The sequence below is a fragment of the Suricata suricatta genome, chromosome 9, assembly GCF_006229205.1.
Source record: "Suricata suricatta isolate VVHF042 chromosome 9, meerkat_22Aug2017_6uvM2_HiC, whole genome shotgun sequence".
In the NCBI taxonomy this organism is placed as follows: Eukaryota; Metazoa; Chordata; class Mammalia; order Carnivora; family Herpestidae; genus Suricata; species Suricata suricatta.
In genome coordinates this window covers 135,818,253-135,835,298 of record NC_043708.1, presented here as the reverse complement: position 1 = coordinate 135,835,298, position 17,046 = coordinate 135,818,253, and the positions used below count along the sequence as shown (strand labels likewise).

At 52.6% G+C, this 17,046-nt stretch overlaps 1 protein-coding gene across 4 annotated transcripts in view; it reads left to right on the top strand.

The window, feature by feature from the left end:
* The window catches only part of WDR73 (WD repeat domain 73), a 29,893-nt gene that overhangs the window by 4,409 nt on the left and 8,438 nt on the right, over positions 1-17,046 (top strand). The window contains exons 6-9 of one of the 4 annotated variants that reach the window (XR_003912999.1): positions 5,269-5,433; positions 5,576-5,941; positions 7,859-8,147; positions 12,845-13,617. Coding sequence is in view for 1 of the 4 variants with exons in the window: in XM_029950847.1 (XP_029806707.1) it covers positions 5,269-5,433; positions 5,576-5,941; positions 7,859-8,094 (767 nt within the window). In the remaining 3 variants the exon portion in view is untranslated. Of the gene's footprint in view, positions 1-5,268; positions 5,434-5,575; positions 5,942-7,858; positions 8,484-10,675; positions 10,923-12,844; positions 13,618-17,046 lie in introns of those variants that run through there. The other 3 variants (XR_003913000.1, XR_003912998.1, XM_029950847.1) reach the window with 3 other exon arrangements.

Here is a 17,046-nt window from a genome sequence, read left to right as displayed (position 1 = left end):
GCTGGAGGCGCTAAGCCTGTCTGTCCCCTCATCGGAGGCGGGCTCCCTCCAGCAGTGCGTTTGCGGGTTCCCGTCAAGAGCTGGCAGCCCTGACCCAGCCCCTTCCATCCTCCCACCGTGGCCAGAGTGGAGGCGTGCCTCCGGGGCACCAAGCCACTGTTGGAAGTGGCCCTGCACCTGTGTGATCCTCTGTCCCCTGGTCCCCGCGCCCCTCCCTTGGACACCTCCCACAGGCTGGCTGGCGGCTGCTGGCTTCTCCCGAGTTTCATTGGTTCAGAAAGGCCGCTCTTGTGCTCATTTGCCTTTGGCACTAGCTGACGCAGAGGGCCTTTCCTTCTATGTTTTTTCCTTGTCACTTGTCTGCTGCTGTAGCTGCCAGCTTCTGTCATTTCCCTGTAGTTGTGGTGATGTTTTATTGAAGGTCACACAATGTTAAGTACAGTTCGGTGATCTGTAGTACATTTAAGGGCCGTGCTGCCATCACCATGAGTCCACTTTAGGACATTTTCATAACCCCTGTTACCTCTTTTGTGCCGTTTCCTAGCAATCCCCACGCCCACACCTGCCCCAGGGAACCACTTCTGAACTGTGCTCTCGATGGGATCTACACGATGCAGCCTGTTGTACGTGGCTTCTGTCCCTTAGCACCGTGCGTTGAGGTCTTGTGTCACGCCTGGTATGGCGCCTGGCACCCCAGATGCCGTCAGGACGAACGGCAGTGACCGCGTGCGTCAGTGGTTCCTTTCTGCGGCTGGATGGTATCGCGCTGCTAGCCACCCCCCACGTGATAGGTCTAAGTTTTGGCTGTTAGGACTCATCCTGCTAAGAACATGCCTGTGCAGCTCTCGGTGTGGACGTAAGTTTTCACTTCTCTTGGAGACAGGAGTGAAACTGCTGGGTCATGTGGTAAATTTAGGTATGATTTTTTTAAGAAACTTCCAGACTGTTTTCCAAAATGGCTTTGTCGTTTCCATTCCCCCCAACAGTGGATGAGGGTTTCCGTTTTCCATGTCCTCATCAACATTTGTTTTGGTCTTTTTTATGGAAGCCATCCTCATGAGCGTGGCATTGTTTCTCCTTGCGGCTTTCATTTACATCTTTTTAATGACTAATAATAGTGAGCATCTTTTCACGTGCTTATTAGCCATTCATATGTCTTTGGTGAAATGCCCGTTCCGATTTTCATGAGAGAGTTTTGTTGGTTTTTTCCCCACCCCCAGCAGGCTGAGACCACATGCCGTCCCAGGCCCTTTGATGTTCTGGTTTCATTGTATGTTTAATAGATACTTGCTCAGCTTAACCAATAATCTGTACAGAGTAACAGTAATACTAATAAGCATGTATATTCCAGGCACTGTACCAAGTACTTTCCATGCGTGATATCATTAAATTCTCAGAAGTCTGAGAACACAGTCTGTCCTAGAGAGACTAACTTGTTGAAAGTTACAAAGACAGTCACACAACCTGGTCTTGGCTCTAGTCTAACTTCAGGGTCTGCTCAGAACCATGCCCGGGGGTAATTATAGTAAGATGATAATAACTGAGCTCAGTTCAGGGCTAGGGGCTCTGACAAAAAAGTGGTGGGGTGCTTACTGAGCAGCACTGTGCTCCTTGCCTCCATTTTGCCTTGAGCTGGTTCCTGGAGGCAGATCTGTCAATGAAAGGGGACATTTATGGGTCACCAGCTGTCTCAGTTTGTGAGGTTTGTGACTCTTGATCTTGGGGGTGATGAGTTTGAGCCCCACGTTGGGTGTAGAGATTACTTAAAAAAAAAAAAAAGAAAGTGGGGGGCGCCTGGGTGGCTCAGTCGGTTAAACATCTAATTCTTGGTTTCAGGCTAGGTTGTGATCTCACAGTTTGAGTTCGAGCCCCATGTCAGGCTCTGTGCTGGCAGCATGGAACCTGCTTGGGATTCTCTCCGTCTCTCTCTGCCCTAATCACGTCTCTCTTACTCTCAAAACAAATAAACTTTTAAAGAGGGAACATTTATGATCATTATTGTTACTATTATTTGTAGCAGTCACTAATGTCTCCTCATTCAATCAAAAACCCTCATTGGGCGCCTCTCACGTGTCCGGCCGGGGGTATAGCAGCAAAGCACGGCTATAGACGCTTCTCTTTTTCTTGGTGCTCATACTCAGTCATATGTGTTGCCCAGTTTTTGATTTACTTTTTTGTCTTCATTGAGTTATAAGAGTCCCCTGTACATTCTAGATACAAATTATTTGCCCAGTACGTGTTTTGCTAATATTTTCATCCAGTCTGTTACGTGTCTTCGCATGTTCTTAAGAGTGTCTTGGAAGCATAAAAGTTCTGCGTTTTACTGAGGTCCGCTTGGTCAGGGTTTTCTCTTAAGGACGGTACTCTTGGTGTTGCAGTTAAGCAATCTTTACCCACAGAGCTCCCCGCCCCTCCAGGGTCTCATTGTCTCAGTGACAGCGAGTTAACCCTGTGGTCTCTTCCGCGTTACCTTTTGCATGTGGCTGGAAGTAATGGTCGAAGTTCATCTTTTTGCATGGAAATACCCAGTTGTCTCTTCCCTGTTTGTCAAAAAGCCTAACCCTTCTCCACTGATTTGTCTTGATGCCTTTGTTGAAAGTTGCTTAACCATAAATACGAGCATTTATTTCTGGACTCTCAGTTCTGTCCTTATGCCAGTAACTTGTAGTGGTTTCTTTATCTTTGCCTAAAAATAGGCCATGTGGGATGGTGCTTGTTTAAAGATGAGTAGAAGAGGGGTCACCGTGTGGAGGCGCCTGGAGCCCCAGGCCCAGGGGAGCTAATGGCCCAAGGGGGCTTGCTTTGATGCTCACGTGGGAACAGCAAATCAGAGAAAGACTTATCTTCCTCTTCTTCCTTATATTAGTGCAGAATATTCCGGAGCCTAGGGGAGATTGGCCAGCTGTTTTCCTAGAAGCCTAAAAGCATAGCGTTACCTAGGTGAATGTTGCAAGATCCAGGTTTTGACCCACAGCTTTGTTGTCTCAAAAACTTGATGTTGTTACCATGTCCTAAACTAATCTGTTTATAGAGGCAGACGCGCTCACCAGACTCACAAGGCTGCCATAAGTATCCCTAAACGTGGAATATTCCAGGCCCTTATTCTTTGCCTATAGAAGACCTAACAGAATCAAAGACTACGTGATGAATGAAACCGTAGCAAGAGGAGTCAGCTGAGAAGTTTCCAGATTGTGTTTTTGCAAGCTGTCTTAGGCAGAAGGTGTAATACTTGAGAAGGCTCTGCTGGCCAGGCCTCGCTGCCGTCCGCACCCCTGGTGAGCGCCCAAGGTCTCTTTTCTCTCTGGGGCTGGGGAAATCGTTGAGTTGGATGAATACATTTCTTTTTATTTTTTTTTTGTTTTTTATTTATTTTTGTTAGACAGAGAGAGATAGTGTGAACAGGGGAGGGTCAGAGAGAGAGGGAGACACAGAATCTGAAGCAGACTCCAGGCTCTGAGCTAGCTGTCAGCACAGAGCCCAATGTGGGACTCGAACCCACGAACTGTGAGATCATAACCTGAGCCGTGAGCCGAAGCCGGACGCTTAACTGACTGAGCCACCCAGGCGCCCCGGATGAATACGTTTCTCCGCTGAATTTCACCTGCTGTATCCGCTTTGAAGTTCAGTATTCAGTCTGGTGTGGCCCCTTCTGCCCTGGACAGCCCCCCACCCCCATCATGGACACCACCGTCCTTCAGATGTGTTCGTGCGTTTGCAGTATGGCAGGTGTGGGCGCCATTCTGACTCCTTAAGGAGTGTGCCTACCTCTGCTCTGACCTGCTCTGTTGGGTCAACCCTCAGTCACAACCTTCTTTTATTGCCAAGTTCTTGGAGGTGACTCGCTGTGTCTTTTGCTTTGATTTTCTAGTCATTTCTCTTTTCCGTTTGGGGCTGGTTGGCTAAATGAGGCATGGATTCCCTGGAGGAGAGCATTTTACCGCTGACTAGAGAGAGGAGGAGGAGGCCTGCACTTCTTTCTGAATGATTATAAAACACTTCTCCAGTCAGGCGGCTCCGAAGCCTGGGTTTCCCACCCGTCCCTGGGTCTCTGGAGGCTTTCCCGTGGCCGCCTCCTTCCCCCATCAGAGGACAGCTCGCCTCTGAGCAGCAGGCCCTGGGGGGTCTGTTCCAGGCTCCTCAGAGGGGCTCCCGGGTGGCCCAGGAGGCAGGCAGGCGCTCTGGGCGCTGCTTTGAGTCCCAGCCTCCTCGGCGCTTCCAGAGACACCCTGCGGCCCTGAGGCTCAGCTGCGTCGGCCCCGCAGCCCCGCAGCTCCCGCGGAAGGAGCGATCGCGTCCAGCAAGTCCGGGTTAGGCCACCGCAGTCCGAGGGCCTCGGGAGCAACACGCAAGGGCCCCCTGATTCCAGCCCTGCTCGGATGGGAACCACCTCAGGGGGACTCGCTCCCAGGGCTCGCTTGACGAGCCCCGTCAGCGTTCCCTCTCACCCGTTCCTTCCTCGTTCTGGCCTTGACCTAGCCTGGAGGATTTAAAGAATAGCTAGGTCTCCGTTTGCTTCAGAGAACGTGGACACCAAGGAATGAGCCCGTCTCGGAGCAAGAAAATATAAAATGGAGAATCTGCATCTCCATTAAGTCTGTGCAGCAAATGAACTGTCCTGAGCCGAGGGAAAGCCGGCCGCCATCCAGCGTCAGACGCCGCAGGCCGCGGGGAGGACGCCGCAGGCCGAGCCAGACACAGCCGAGTGTCATTCAGCTTGAGGGCAGGCGGGTCTTCCTTCTGTTCGGTGTAACAGCGTCGGGGACCCTCCTCCCCCGTTTACCGTGAAGACCACATCCGTGTTGTGCCCGTTACCTGCCGGGCTTCGGGCTTGGGATCGCGTGAGGTCACGGAACACGTGTCTGAAGAAATACTATGAGATCGTGACCTCTGTACCCGTTATTTTCACCGAAGGTGTAAATGACATCATCATTATGTTCTTTGCTTTCTTCTATCTTTATTTGTTCTCTGCAAAACTATAAAAAGCCCCACCTGCTTTTGGGGTTTTGCGACGGCTGCTCTGGTTCACCGTCTCCCCTTCGCAGAGCTGTGTGAAGACACAGCGGGCAGAGAGGAGAGCGCCTGGGGCAGGCCCAGGGCGGGAGCGGGGCACAGAGTGCGTGCCTCACAGCCTCTCTTGCCAGCTGTCAGCTCCCCGTCCTGCTTCGCCTCCTGAAGGCGCCAGGGAAGACTGCTGGCCGGCCCTCCCCGCGCCAGGTCTCGAGCCCCCCCCCTGCCGCCCTGGGTGTCAGCCTCTCTCCTTTCCCCCAGACGTCATCCGGGCTGTCGGCAGCATCGCGGTGCAGGAGGAGGAGGGGAGTCTGTGGCCTAGGATGGCCATCTTCTCTTCGATGGCCCCGGGGGTCCTGCACGGGGCGAGGCTCCGCAGCCTGAAGGTTGTGGATCTGGAATCCCAGAAGACCACGTACTCCTCAGGTACCGCAGCAGCTCGGCCCTTGCCGGCCTCGAGGGGCTCCCACGTGGGGGCTAGAGGGATGCTTCCAAAGTAAGGGGCCTGTGACCAGCCAGACACTCCTGTGACTCCAGCAGCTTTTCTGTGTCGCTGTCTGTCTTCCAGGGGTCAGCGACAGTGAGGAGCTGAGCAGCCTGCAGGTGCTGGATGCGGACACCTTTGCCTTCTGCTGTGCCTCGGGCCGCCTGGGGCTGGTCGACATCCGCCAGAAGTGGGCGCCGTCAGAGAATGTCAGCCCCGGGCCTGGGGCTGCCGGAGGGAGGTGGTGTGCTGAGGTTGGGCACAGATGCCAGGGCCCCGGGCCCAGCATTGCCAGCCTTGGCTCAGATGGGCAGTTGTGTCTTCTTGACCCCCGGGATCTCTGCCACCCCGTGAGCTCCGTGCGGTGCCCTGTGTCTGCGCCCAGCCCCGACCCAGAGCTGCTGCGGGTGACTTGGGCCCCGGGCCTGGACAGCTGCCTGGCCGTCTCAGGTACTGCTGAGTGCTGTTTTGTGTCTGTGACCTGACCCGTCTCTTCCAGGGGACCGTATGGCGCTCAGGAAGGAGCCCGCATCCCCTTGCTACATCTCACCCCAGAAGTGAAAGTTCCAGATCGACTCTTCAGGTGCTTCTGTGGCAGGCCCTTCCCCGTGGGGCTACTAAGCTTTCACATTGGTAGCAGGCCTTTCTGGCTGGGCGGGAGCCCGGAGCCGAGGTTGGCTGCCAGGCCTGCGGACAGTGAGGTGGCGGCTCGGCCCCGGGGCCGCTCCCGGAGGAGCTGGGGGTACCCACGAGCGCTGCTCTGTCTGCTTGCCACCAGGTCCACAGGCCACTGGGTCTGGCCTGGCACTTTCTAGCTGAATAAGCATATCTAAAAGCCAATGGGAAGGATCTGTTGAAGGGGAGAGGTTGAAAGAATAGTCGAGGGGCGCCTGAGTGGCTCAGTCGGCTGGGCCTCCGACTTCGGCTCAGGTCAGATCTCACGTTCGTGGGTTCGAGCCCTGCGTCAGGCTCTGTGCTGACAGCTAGCTTAGAGCCTGGAGCCTGCTTCTGGTTCTGTGTCTCCTTCTCTCTCTGACCCTCCCCCTCTCATGCTCCGTCTCTCTCTGTATCAAAAATAAACATTAAAAAAAATTTAAAAAAAAAGGAAAAAAGAAAGAATAGTCGAGAGATTAAGAAAAGGTCATCGATGGTGGCAGGATCCAGAGAGCACAGAAGGAAAGAACGGAGCTTGGTGGAGGAATTGGCTTTTTGGTAGCGACAAGACCATGGGCCGGAGTGAGTGTGGGTCCAGCCAAGTCGTGGGGGACGTGAGGGGGTCCCTCCCTAAAGCCTTCCATTCCCCCCATCGGGCAGGAAGGAGGCCGGCCTCTGCTGAGAGGGATCAGATGTGGCAGGATTAGAATTTGAGGCAAGTGGAAAAGGTTCAAAAGAGTCTCTTAGGCCTCAGTTCCTTGGATCCCCAGGGAATAAGAGTACCTATTTCGTACAGTTCTGAGGATTAAAAGAATTCATGTCTAGGATTGGCCTCACGCCTGGCACGTAAGAGACGAACGCAGAAATACACCGTCACGTGCCCTGCAGAGCCGTCAGCTGCCGATTCGAGGGCAGAGGATGCATGCCCTTCGGTTGGCTTTACACATCTTTCTTTTTTTATAAGTATTTTTTTAAATATTTATTTATTTATTTTTGAGAGACAGCACAAGCCGGTGGGGAGGGGTGGTCAGAGAGAGAGGGGGACACAATCTGAAGCAGGCTCCAGGCTCTGAGCTGTCAGCACAGAGCCCGGTGTGGGACTCGAACCCACTGACCGTGAGATCATGACCTGAGCCGAAGCCGGATGCTGAACCGACTGAGCCACCCAGGAGCCCCTGCATCTTTTTTTTTAGAGCAATTTACACTCAATGTGAGACTCAAAGTCATGACCTTGAGATCAAAGCGTTAGATGCTGTACCGACTGAGCTAGCGGGGCGCCCCTGGCCTTAAGCATCTTGTTGCTTGACTCTTCATCCTGTAGCCTGTTTTGATATGATGGAGCAAACTATACAAATTACTTTAGAGCTGGGGCGCCCGGGAAGCTCAGCCGGCTCTTGGTTTCTGCTCAGATCATGATCTCATGCTTTATGAATTCGAGCCCCACATCAGACTCTGCACTGACAGTGTGGAGCCTGCTTGGGGTTCTCTCTGTCCCTCCCCCACCTCACTCACTAAATCAGTAAATAGATATATAGATAAGTAAATAAACAAACTTAAAAAATTTCTTTAGGGGTGCTAGCTGATTCAGTCAGTAGAGCATGCAACTCTTGATCTCAGAGTCATGAGTTCAAGCCCCACTTTGGGCACAGAGATAACTTTAAAAAAATGAAAAAGTACAGTTTTAGTGTCAGTTCTCCTCTTGTTCTTCCTCAGGTTTTGATGGGACAGTCCAGGTCTATGATGCCACATCTTGGGACGGAACGGGGAGCCGAGTAGAGCCGCTCTTCACTCACCGAGGTCACATCTTCCTAGAAGACAGCCAGCCGGACGCCGCACCGCTGGTCACCACCCACACCTGGCACCCGCACAAGCTGAGGACTTTGTTATCGGCAGCGAGTGACGCCTCTCTGCACGTGTGGGACTGGGCGGAGCGCCGCGCGGCCTGCTGACCCTGCCTCTCCCCGCCCGGGCCTTGGAGCAGGGGAGGCGCTGGAGAGCCAAGGTACTGCCTTGGGACTTGGGTGACCCCAGGCCCCTGTTCGCAGCCCGCGGCCCTGGGCTAATGAACCGCTTCTCTTAGCCCCAGTTCCTGTACTTGCAAAATGAGAGTAGTAACAACCGCCTCCCAGGGTTGTGGGGAAGTTAGAAGTGACGTATTGGGAAAGAATCGGGAAGACGCCGTGGTGCAGTAAACACCTAGCAGCGACCGCCCGCCGCCCCCCAGCGTTTCGTCAGAGTGAGACCCAAAACAACAGCGAATGTTGTGAACCGGTTTTGTGAACTTCTTTACAGAACTCAAAATGTACAAGGGCCAATAAACCTGAAAAACAGAGTCCACCCCAGGGGCCCCTGGGCGCTCACTCTGTTAAGCGTCTGACTTCAGCTCAGGTCATGATCTCACAGTTCGTGGGTTCAAGCCCCGCGTCGGGCTCTGTGCTGGCAGCTTGGAGCCTGGAGCCTGCTTCGGATTCTGTGTCTCCCTCTCTCTGCCCCTCCCCAGCTCACATTCTGTCTTTCTCTCAAAAATAAACATTTTAAAAAACTTTAAAAAAATATTGGGGGGCACATAGTTCTAAGATGCTGAGAGCCCAGGTGGGGAAGCAGGTCTTCTCACCGGTGCCACCTGCGGCCCCCAAGTTCAGGCAGACCGCTGGGTCCGCCATGGAACACGGCCTTCGCCGGGGTGGCGTCCCGCCAGACCAGCCCCCACCCTCTGCGGGGACTAGGCCCAAGAGACATTTCTTTCTGGCGGTCCAGATCATCCCCATTATGTATCATTTCTCACTGCCACACGTTAAAGAATTTTCAACAATTTTGCTTTTGAAATTAGTTGACTACTAGTCACTGTTGGGGCTCTGAGTTCTTAGAAAATCGCTTTATTGACGTATAATTCACACACCATACATACCTTTCACACACGTACAATTCACCCATTGGAAGTGTATGACTTAGTGGTTTGGTATGCTATTAAATCTTACAGATTGTGGGGGGCGCCTGGGCGGCTCACTCGGTTAAGCCTCTGGCCTCGGCTCAGGTCATGATGTCACGGTTCGTGAGTTCGAGCCCCGCGTCGGGTGAGCTGGAGCGCTGCTTTGAGTGAGCCCGGTTTCTCTCCCTCTCCCTCAGTCTGCCCCTCACTCACTTGCACCCTCTCTCTCAAAAAATACAGTTGCACTGAGTGAGGTACATTGCCAGTGTTGCACAAGCATCACTGCATCTAATTCCAAAACTTTCAACACCCTGGACAAACTGTGACCATCACGGCTCTGATTTTCCGGCTGTCGGGGCGGCAAACTCGTATTCCTCAGCTGGGGCCGCCGTAACAGAACCCACAGACTGGGGGTCTCAAGCCGCAGATGCTCACTGCTCTCAGTTCTGGAGGCTGGACGTCCAAGACCCGGCAGCAGCGACTTTCACCCTGGGACCCCTTCTCCTGACTCGTGGGGCAGCGCCTCTGTGTGCTCCCGTGGCCTGTGTGTCCCTGCGGAGAGGGCTCTGGTCTCCGGTCCTCTTCGGATTAGGGCCCCACCCTTTATTTTCCTCTCTCTTTCTTTTATGTTTGTTTATTTACTTATGAGAGAATGTCCACACAGGAGGGGCAGAGAGGGAGAAAAAGTCAAGCAGGCTCTGTCGCTTTCAGCCCCACTTGGGGCTCGATCTCACGAACCTTCAGAGCATGACCTGAGCTGAAATCAAGTGTCGGAAGCTCAAGGGATTGGACCCACTCAGGTGCTGCCTCCTTATTTACCTTTTAGAGCCTCATCTCCAAATACAGTCACATCGATGGTTAGGGTTTCAACACAGAAAATTGGGGCGAGGGCATTATTCAATTCATAGCACTTAGGAATTCGTTAGAAGTGAGGAAAACCTCATTTTCAATGAAATGATTTTTTTTACTTTAACATTGAGGTCGAGGGAACCTCACATTTTGGAGTTTAAGGTACATGGTTTCCAGGTGTGGTCGGTTTTACAGTTTTCTGCAGTCTTCTTTCTAATCACTGCCCCGTGAGAGCAGATTCCGCAGATCCCTTCTCAGCCCTGTTCAGTTTTGTCACATCAGGAGTTTGAAAATGGCCATCAAGGAAATATTTAACCCCATAGAAATTGGCAAATACTACAGCATTTCACTGCCTAAGTTCTATTATTTCAAAGTAAAGGCAGAAATGAGCCATTTAGAAAATAATAAGAGTTAATGCATGAATTGAAAAGCTGCTTCGCTGAAAAATGTTGATAAAATGCATCTGAATCAGTCATCGTCCAGCCTGAAAGCCAAGCTCACGCTGACTGGTTCGGCTGGGGGAATTCAGTTATGAGGCATCTGAAAGAGGATGTGAGGGAAGGTGGTCCCGAGACATGAGCAGCAGCAGGAAGTTACACGGAGGGACTGGGGGGGGGGGCAGGCAGGTGACCGGAGCTGAACCATTGGGCCTCAGTGAGGAGGGAGCGCAGGAATCCTGGCAGGGGCCCGGGAAAGTGCCGGAAGTACAGACCCAGGACCGGTCCCGGGGCTCCTCTCCTTCCGCCGCCCAGCGTCCTGCCTGTGCCAAGGACCGCATGTGACGGGCTCGTCAGCAGGGGAGCCCAGAGGGGCAGCGAGCAGGAGTCTGCACCTGCAGCACAGACAGGACGGGGCCAGGATGGATCTGAGGACAGAAGACTGGCACCACATCTAACCCTCTACGAAGTAAGTGGGGAAAAAGGAAAGAATAAAATAGAACGAAAATTATAAAAGAACACTGTACAATTATATGTTAATTTGAAAATCTCAAGATACTGTTAATTCTTTTATGTTTATTTATTTAGAGCATAAGTGGGGGAGGGGCATAAAGAGGGGGACAGAGGATCCGAAGTGGGCTCCGTGCCAACAGCAGCGAGCCCAGTGTGGGGCTCGAACTCAAATCATGAGATCATGACCTGAGCGGAAGTCAGACACTCAACAACCGACGGAGCCACCCAGGTTGCCCAATACTGTTAATTTTCTTAAAGACATTGTTATTTATAAACTACTATTTTAGTAGAAAATTTGAAATTACCCAATACTCAAGAAGGAAAGACTGGGACACCTGGGTGGCTCCGTAGGTTAAGTGTCCCAACTCTTGGTCCTGGCTCAGGTCAAGATCTCATGGTTCAGGAGATCAAGCCCCACGTCGGGCTCTGTGCTGACGGCGTGGAGCCTGCTTGGGATTCTGTCCTTTTTCCATTCTCTGTCTTTCTTTCTCTCGCTCTAAATACATATTTTTTAAAAGTTTAAATAAACATTTAAAAAATAAAATGTTAAAACTGTTCAGGGGGTAGCACCAAAAAGGATGTTGGGGTTGGGGCAATGTTGTGGTTACATTTTTTAAACTTTTGTTTATTTTTTAATATTTATTTCTGAGAGAGAGAGAGAGAGAAAGTGTGAGCAGGGGAAGGACAGAGAGAGGGAGACACAGAATCCAAAGCAGGCTCTACCCTCCAGCCTGTCAGCACAGAGCCTGACTTGGAGCTCGAACTCATGAACCGTCAGATCATGACCTCAGCTGAAGTCAGATGCTTAACTGACTGAGCCACCCAGGCGCCCCCATTTTTTTTGAACTCTTAAAGAACAGCAATTCCCATGCTATAGAGATATTTCTCATTAAAAAAAACAAAAAACAAAACTGGAGAGCAGGCCGATTCCTTTTAGGAAGGTACTATAATCACAGAACACTACATATAATCCCACGTACCAGCACATGGCACAGAAACTGTGTGTGCTCACAGACACACTCACTCAAGCTCAGTCATTAATACTAGACAATGGCCCTCAACTCCGTCAGCCCCAACACACCTTCTGTGAATACCCCTTTACTGTCCTGAAACAAAATTTTACAGGGAAAATGGATACTTAAAATGTCAAAACCAGTGTAAATGCGAAAGAGTATGTATTTCACTACATAAATGTTCGTACTTCCCCAGCAATGTCGTCAGGTGCTTGCACCGTATGTAAAATCATCGAGTACAGGTGTGCCGTGTTGGTGACTCGCACCAAAGAGTCGACGGCATGATTCTTCTCAGCTGGTGAAGAACTCTTTGGAAAGTTCTGAACAAAAGAATGTACTTTTTAAAGTTTATTTGTTTTGAGAGAGAGAGAGAGAGAGCATGTGCACGTACAGGGAGGAACAGAGAGAGAATCCCAGGCAAGCTCCATCCCACGAACCGTGAGATCGTGATCTGAGCCGAAGTCGAGTCAGACACTTAACCGCCTGAGCCACCCAGGTGCCCCTGTTTTCCCCAGTTTTATTCAGTAGTCGAGGTTCTGGGAAGTTTGGATTCCATGAAAACCATGCAAAGCTGTCCTCTTGTAGATGTAAAACGTTAGGTTCTAGGCCCACATAGAAGGGTCCCCTCCACCACTGGTTCTCAAACCTTCACATGTGTCAGAATCACCGAGAACTGGTCCAGATGCTGGGCTCCGCTGCTGGCGTTGTTGACCAGGGTTTAGTGAGAGGCAGGCCAGCAGGGGCTAACTCACACATGCACACACGCACTTGACCTTCCGTGCCTGGGGGAGCCGGGCCAGCCGTCCCTGTGAGGCTGGTGTCCTCAGGGCCGCTGCTGGGCCCGGGCCCGCGGGCAGGCAGCTGGGAAGGGAAGGTGGATGTGGGGAGGGGGACCGGGACCACCTGGAACGAGTCAATTCTAGCTGTCTCCGGTGTTGATGACGTGGGTCTCCCGCAGGAGGAGCTGACACCCTTCACCACGGAGCTAAACACATGTGTGGCTGAGGAGTGGGAGGAGCGGAAGACAGAGCAGCTGCAAAGGCACCTGCCCCCCGGCCCAAGCATAAAAACAAAATGGCAGCCACTTCCCTTCCTCCAAATCTCATCCCGAAGCGACTCTCGTGGCTCACTCCACCTGGCACCGTACAGGGAAGGGAATTCTGGGGGTGCAGTTCTACCTGACCAAGTCCCCACATTATAAAGCACCTCGAGTTTGGGGGTGCAGCTGGAGAATTTGCATCTCTAGTAGGTTCCCAGGTGATGCTCCTGCCGCACGTATGTGAGCCACCCTGAGTCCCTGTGTGTCCAGCAGCACATTTGTTGTGCAGGACTGTCTCAACAGCCGCCTTACATCTGTGTGGCCCCGGCCACCTAATGCCAGTTGAGCTTCTGATTTATGGGACAACTACAAATCCCCACCTCCGGTTTCTAAAATGTTCCTTTGGGAACCTACACAGTCCCCAGAAAGGAACTCCTGGGGTTCTCGCAGCAATTCTACGAAGATGCCCCAGGGAACCCCTAGAGGGACCCAAAGACAACCCGTCATTCACACTGACATCACAGGACCTACTCCAGTTCAGCTCTGGGCAAGGAGAGTGGAGACTCAGCAGCACGTAAGGAAGAGAATGTTCAGGAACTGTGTTGGCCTCATAGAAATTCAAGATCTAAGAGAAAGACTAAGCAGCAAAATGGAGAGAAGCCGGCACTACAGCAAATCACCCTGCAGAGAAGGTGAGTAATTCAGTTTGAGGCCGCTGTTGCTCATGTGTGAGGCTGGGTTTTGGGGGAAGGGGACTTGGCATCTGTGGAAGGAGCTGTGGCCCGGAGCGCGGACACCTGTGCAGGGGAGAGCAGGGGCGAGGAAACCGCAGCCTGAGACAGATGCACAGGGAGGGCACAGAAAGGGAGACAGAGGGCACGACAAAGTTTGCACGACTGGAGGAGACACGAATGGTCCCTCCCATGTGTCGTTGCCGTGACTGGTGACTATGAATGAGTCCGACAAGTGTGGCTCCAAGGGGCCCACGGCTGTGGGGGCGGGGGGGCCTGGAGGGGCGGCGACACTGCAGGTTCTGGTCCTCTCCACCGCGTTTCCTGAGCATCGCACCGCGCTGGCTGCTGGGATTGGAGATACAGAGATGTGCAAACCTGGCCCCACTGGTGGTGGACTTGAAGGACCCACTTGTAGGGGGGAAGGGTCGTGTGTTCTGAGGGCACCGAGGGCCCAGTATCCACCCCTGCTTGGTGAGAGAGCAGGTGTGAACAGGGAAGAGGATATTTGAGTTGTGTCCTTCCTTCAGGCCAGGGGGAGGGTGGGGCGTTCCAGGTGGAGAGAACAGCACGGGAAGTGACAGAAGTGAGAATGCCACAGGCCCGGCCTGGGGGACAAAGCAAGTTAGAAATAGGACTGAGAAAATGGGCTGCGGCCAGTCAGCGATGGCCCTGTGTGCCAGGGCCGGAGAGCGGAGCCTGCGTGCTGGAGGCTTCCGAGTGAGCAGACCGGCCGGTGACTGCGGTCTCTGGACCAGGGGACGGAGGCCTCCTCCAGGCCGTGACATGTGTGACCAGATGCCCACATGTGCGGCAGGCCGTCTTCATATGCTCGTTTGCCGCTGTGGATACACTTCCTCTGTGAAGTGTGCCCAGTCGGTGAAGCGGTTTAGGTCTTCCGTGCCCAGCACTACCCGTGGACCTGGGCGGAACGTGTGCCAGGAAGTAGGCAGACACAAAGGATGATGTATGAGCCTCCTGCCATGAGGGACCTGGCACGGGCCGGTTCACGGAGACAGAAAGGAGCGTGGTTGCCAGGGGCTGGGGGGAGGGGAAGGGGGAGCCGGGGGTGAGTGGATATACCTTCGGTGTGGGGTGTCGGATGGTGGGGATCACTGCCCAGAAATGCAAATGTATTTAATGTCCTGAATTGTACACTTAAACATGGTAAAATGGTAAACTTAATGTGTATGTTTTACCACGTTTTTTTTTAACTTGAGTTTAAAATGTTTATTTCATTATTTTATGTTTTGAGAGAGAGAGAGGATGCAAGTGAGGAAGGGACAGAGAAAGAGAGAATCCCAGGAAGGGCAGAGGGAAAGAGAGAGAGAGAGATAGGGAGAGGGAAAGTGGGGCTCACCCGAAGCAGGGCTCGAACTCATGAACCATGAGATCATGACCTGAGCCGAACTCAGAGGCTTAATGACTGAGCCCCCCAGGTGCCCCTCAAAAAGGTTTTTTAATTTTTGTTTATTTATTTATTTTGAGAAAGAGACATAGAGCACAAGTGGGGGGTTGGGAGAGCAGAGAGAAAGGGACACAGAGTCCAAAGCAGGCTCCGTGCTGTCGGCGCAGAGCCCAGGAACCATGAGATCATGACCTGATCTGAAATTAAGAGTTGGACACATAACCGACTGAGCCAGCCAGGCACTCCTGTTCTACCACAATTTTTAGATGTGGATGCCGGGGTCCACTGCTTTAGAGGCCCAGCCCCATCCAGCCCTCCTCTAGCTGTGCCCTTCTCCAGGGCAGAAATCCGCACAGCCAAGGCTGTGTGCCCACCGATCCTACAGTCCCTCTCTAGGCCATCTTCCAGGTACCGGGGACCCAGAACGTCCAGTCCGATTGGCCAGAGCCTGCTTCCAGTCCATCCTCTCAAGGGCAGGCTTGGCAGTTGGCGTGCGCACCTGAGAGGTGGCCAGAGCGGCCATGGGCGGGAGGGTGGACAGAGCCCACAGGCACAGACCCGGGCGCCTGGCGCTTGCAGGGGAGGCCTCACCGCTCAGAGCGAGCAGGGTGGGGGCGGCTCCTCCCACAGCGCCAGGTTCCGCCCTGGACCTTACAGGAATCCTCAGTTTTTTGTTTTTTGCTTTTTAAATATTTGTTTATTGGGAGAGCGCAAGCAGGGAGAGGCAGGGAGGGGCAGGGAGAAGTGGGCAGAGGATCTGAAGCAGGTTTTGCGCCGACCAGCTGACAACAACGAGCTGATGTGGGGCTTGAACTCCTGAACTAGGAGCCAAAGTTGGGCGTCCAACCAACTGAGCCACCCAGGGGCCCCAGGAGTCCACAGTTCTAAATTCAGAGCCTGGCTTCATCGCCTCACAGCCTCCAGGGTGGTTAGAACCAAACAGCCAGAACAAGGACGCCTGGCTGGCTCCGCCAGTGGGGCATGCAGTTCTTGAGCTCGGGGTTGTGAGTCTGAGCCCCACATTTGGGTATAGAGATTACTTAAAAATAAACTCTTAAAAAAAAAAAAAAAGAACAGATTATACCCAGTTTGGGGGGAGCATGTGGAGAAACGAGAACCCTTATGTACTGCCAGTGCCATCGCAAAACGGTGCAACCTCTTTGGAAAGTAAGTCTGGCAGTTCCTCCCAAGGTTAAACATCCAGTTACTCGATGACCCGGTGATTCCACTCCTAACTGGGAATGTGTCCACACAAAATTTGTGAAAATGTGCACATGAATGCTCACAGCAACAGGATTCACAACAGCCAAAGGTGCTACACGCCAATGTCCACCCACTGATGAAGGGTTAACAAAATGGGATGTGTCCAGGGGAACGAATGCTTCTAGGCTGGACCGGGGAGTGAAGGACTCAAACTTGGTGCCCGGGGATGAGCCGAGGGTAGGTAGCCAGTCACGAAAGGCCACTTACTGTAGCATCCCATCCATGTGGCATGTTCATAACAGGCAGAGCCGCAGAGACAGAACGTGGATGAGTGGCTGCCGGCAGGCGCGGGGCCAGGGGGCTGGGGGTGACCGCTAGCGGAGGCTGGTTTCTGGGGTGATGAACGCGTTCTAACATCAGATAGTGGTGACACCTGCAGCATTTTCTCAGTATCCTAAAAACAATTGCATTTTAAACTTAAAAAAAAGACCGCTCACACAGATCTCACGTTCCACGTTGACCTGAAGTATACTTGTTAAGGGGAGACGCTAAGAATACCAGTCTGTTAGTTCGACTTAGAACCCTCAAGTTTTAATTTTTAATTTTTTTTTAACTTTAAAAAAATTTTTTTTAATGTTTTATTTATTTTTGATACAGAGAGAGACAGAGCATGAGAGGGGGAGGGTCAGAGAGAGAAGGGGACACAGAACCGGAAGCAGGCTCCAGGCTCTGAGCTAGGGGGTCTGCACAGAGCCTGACGCGGGGCTCGAACCCATGAA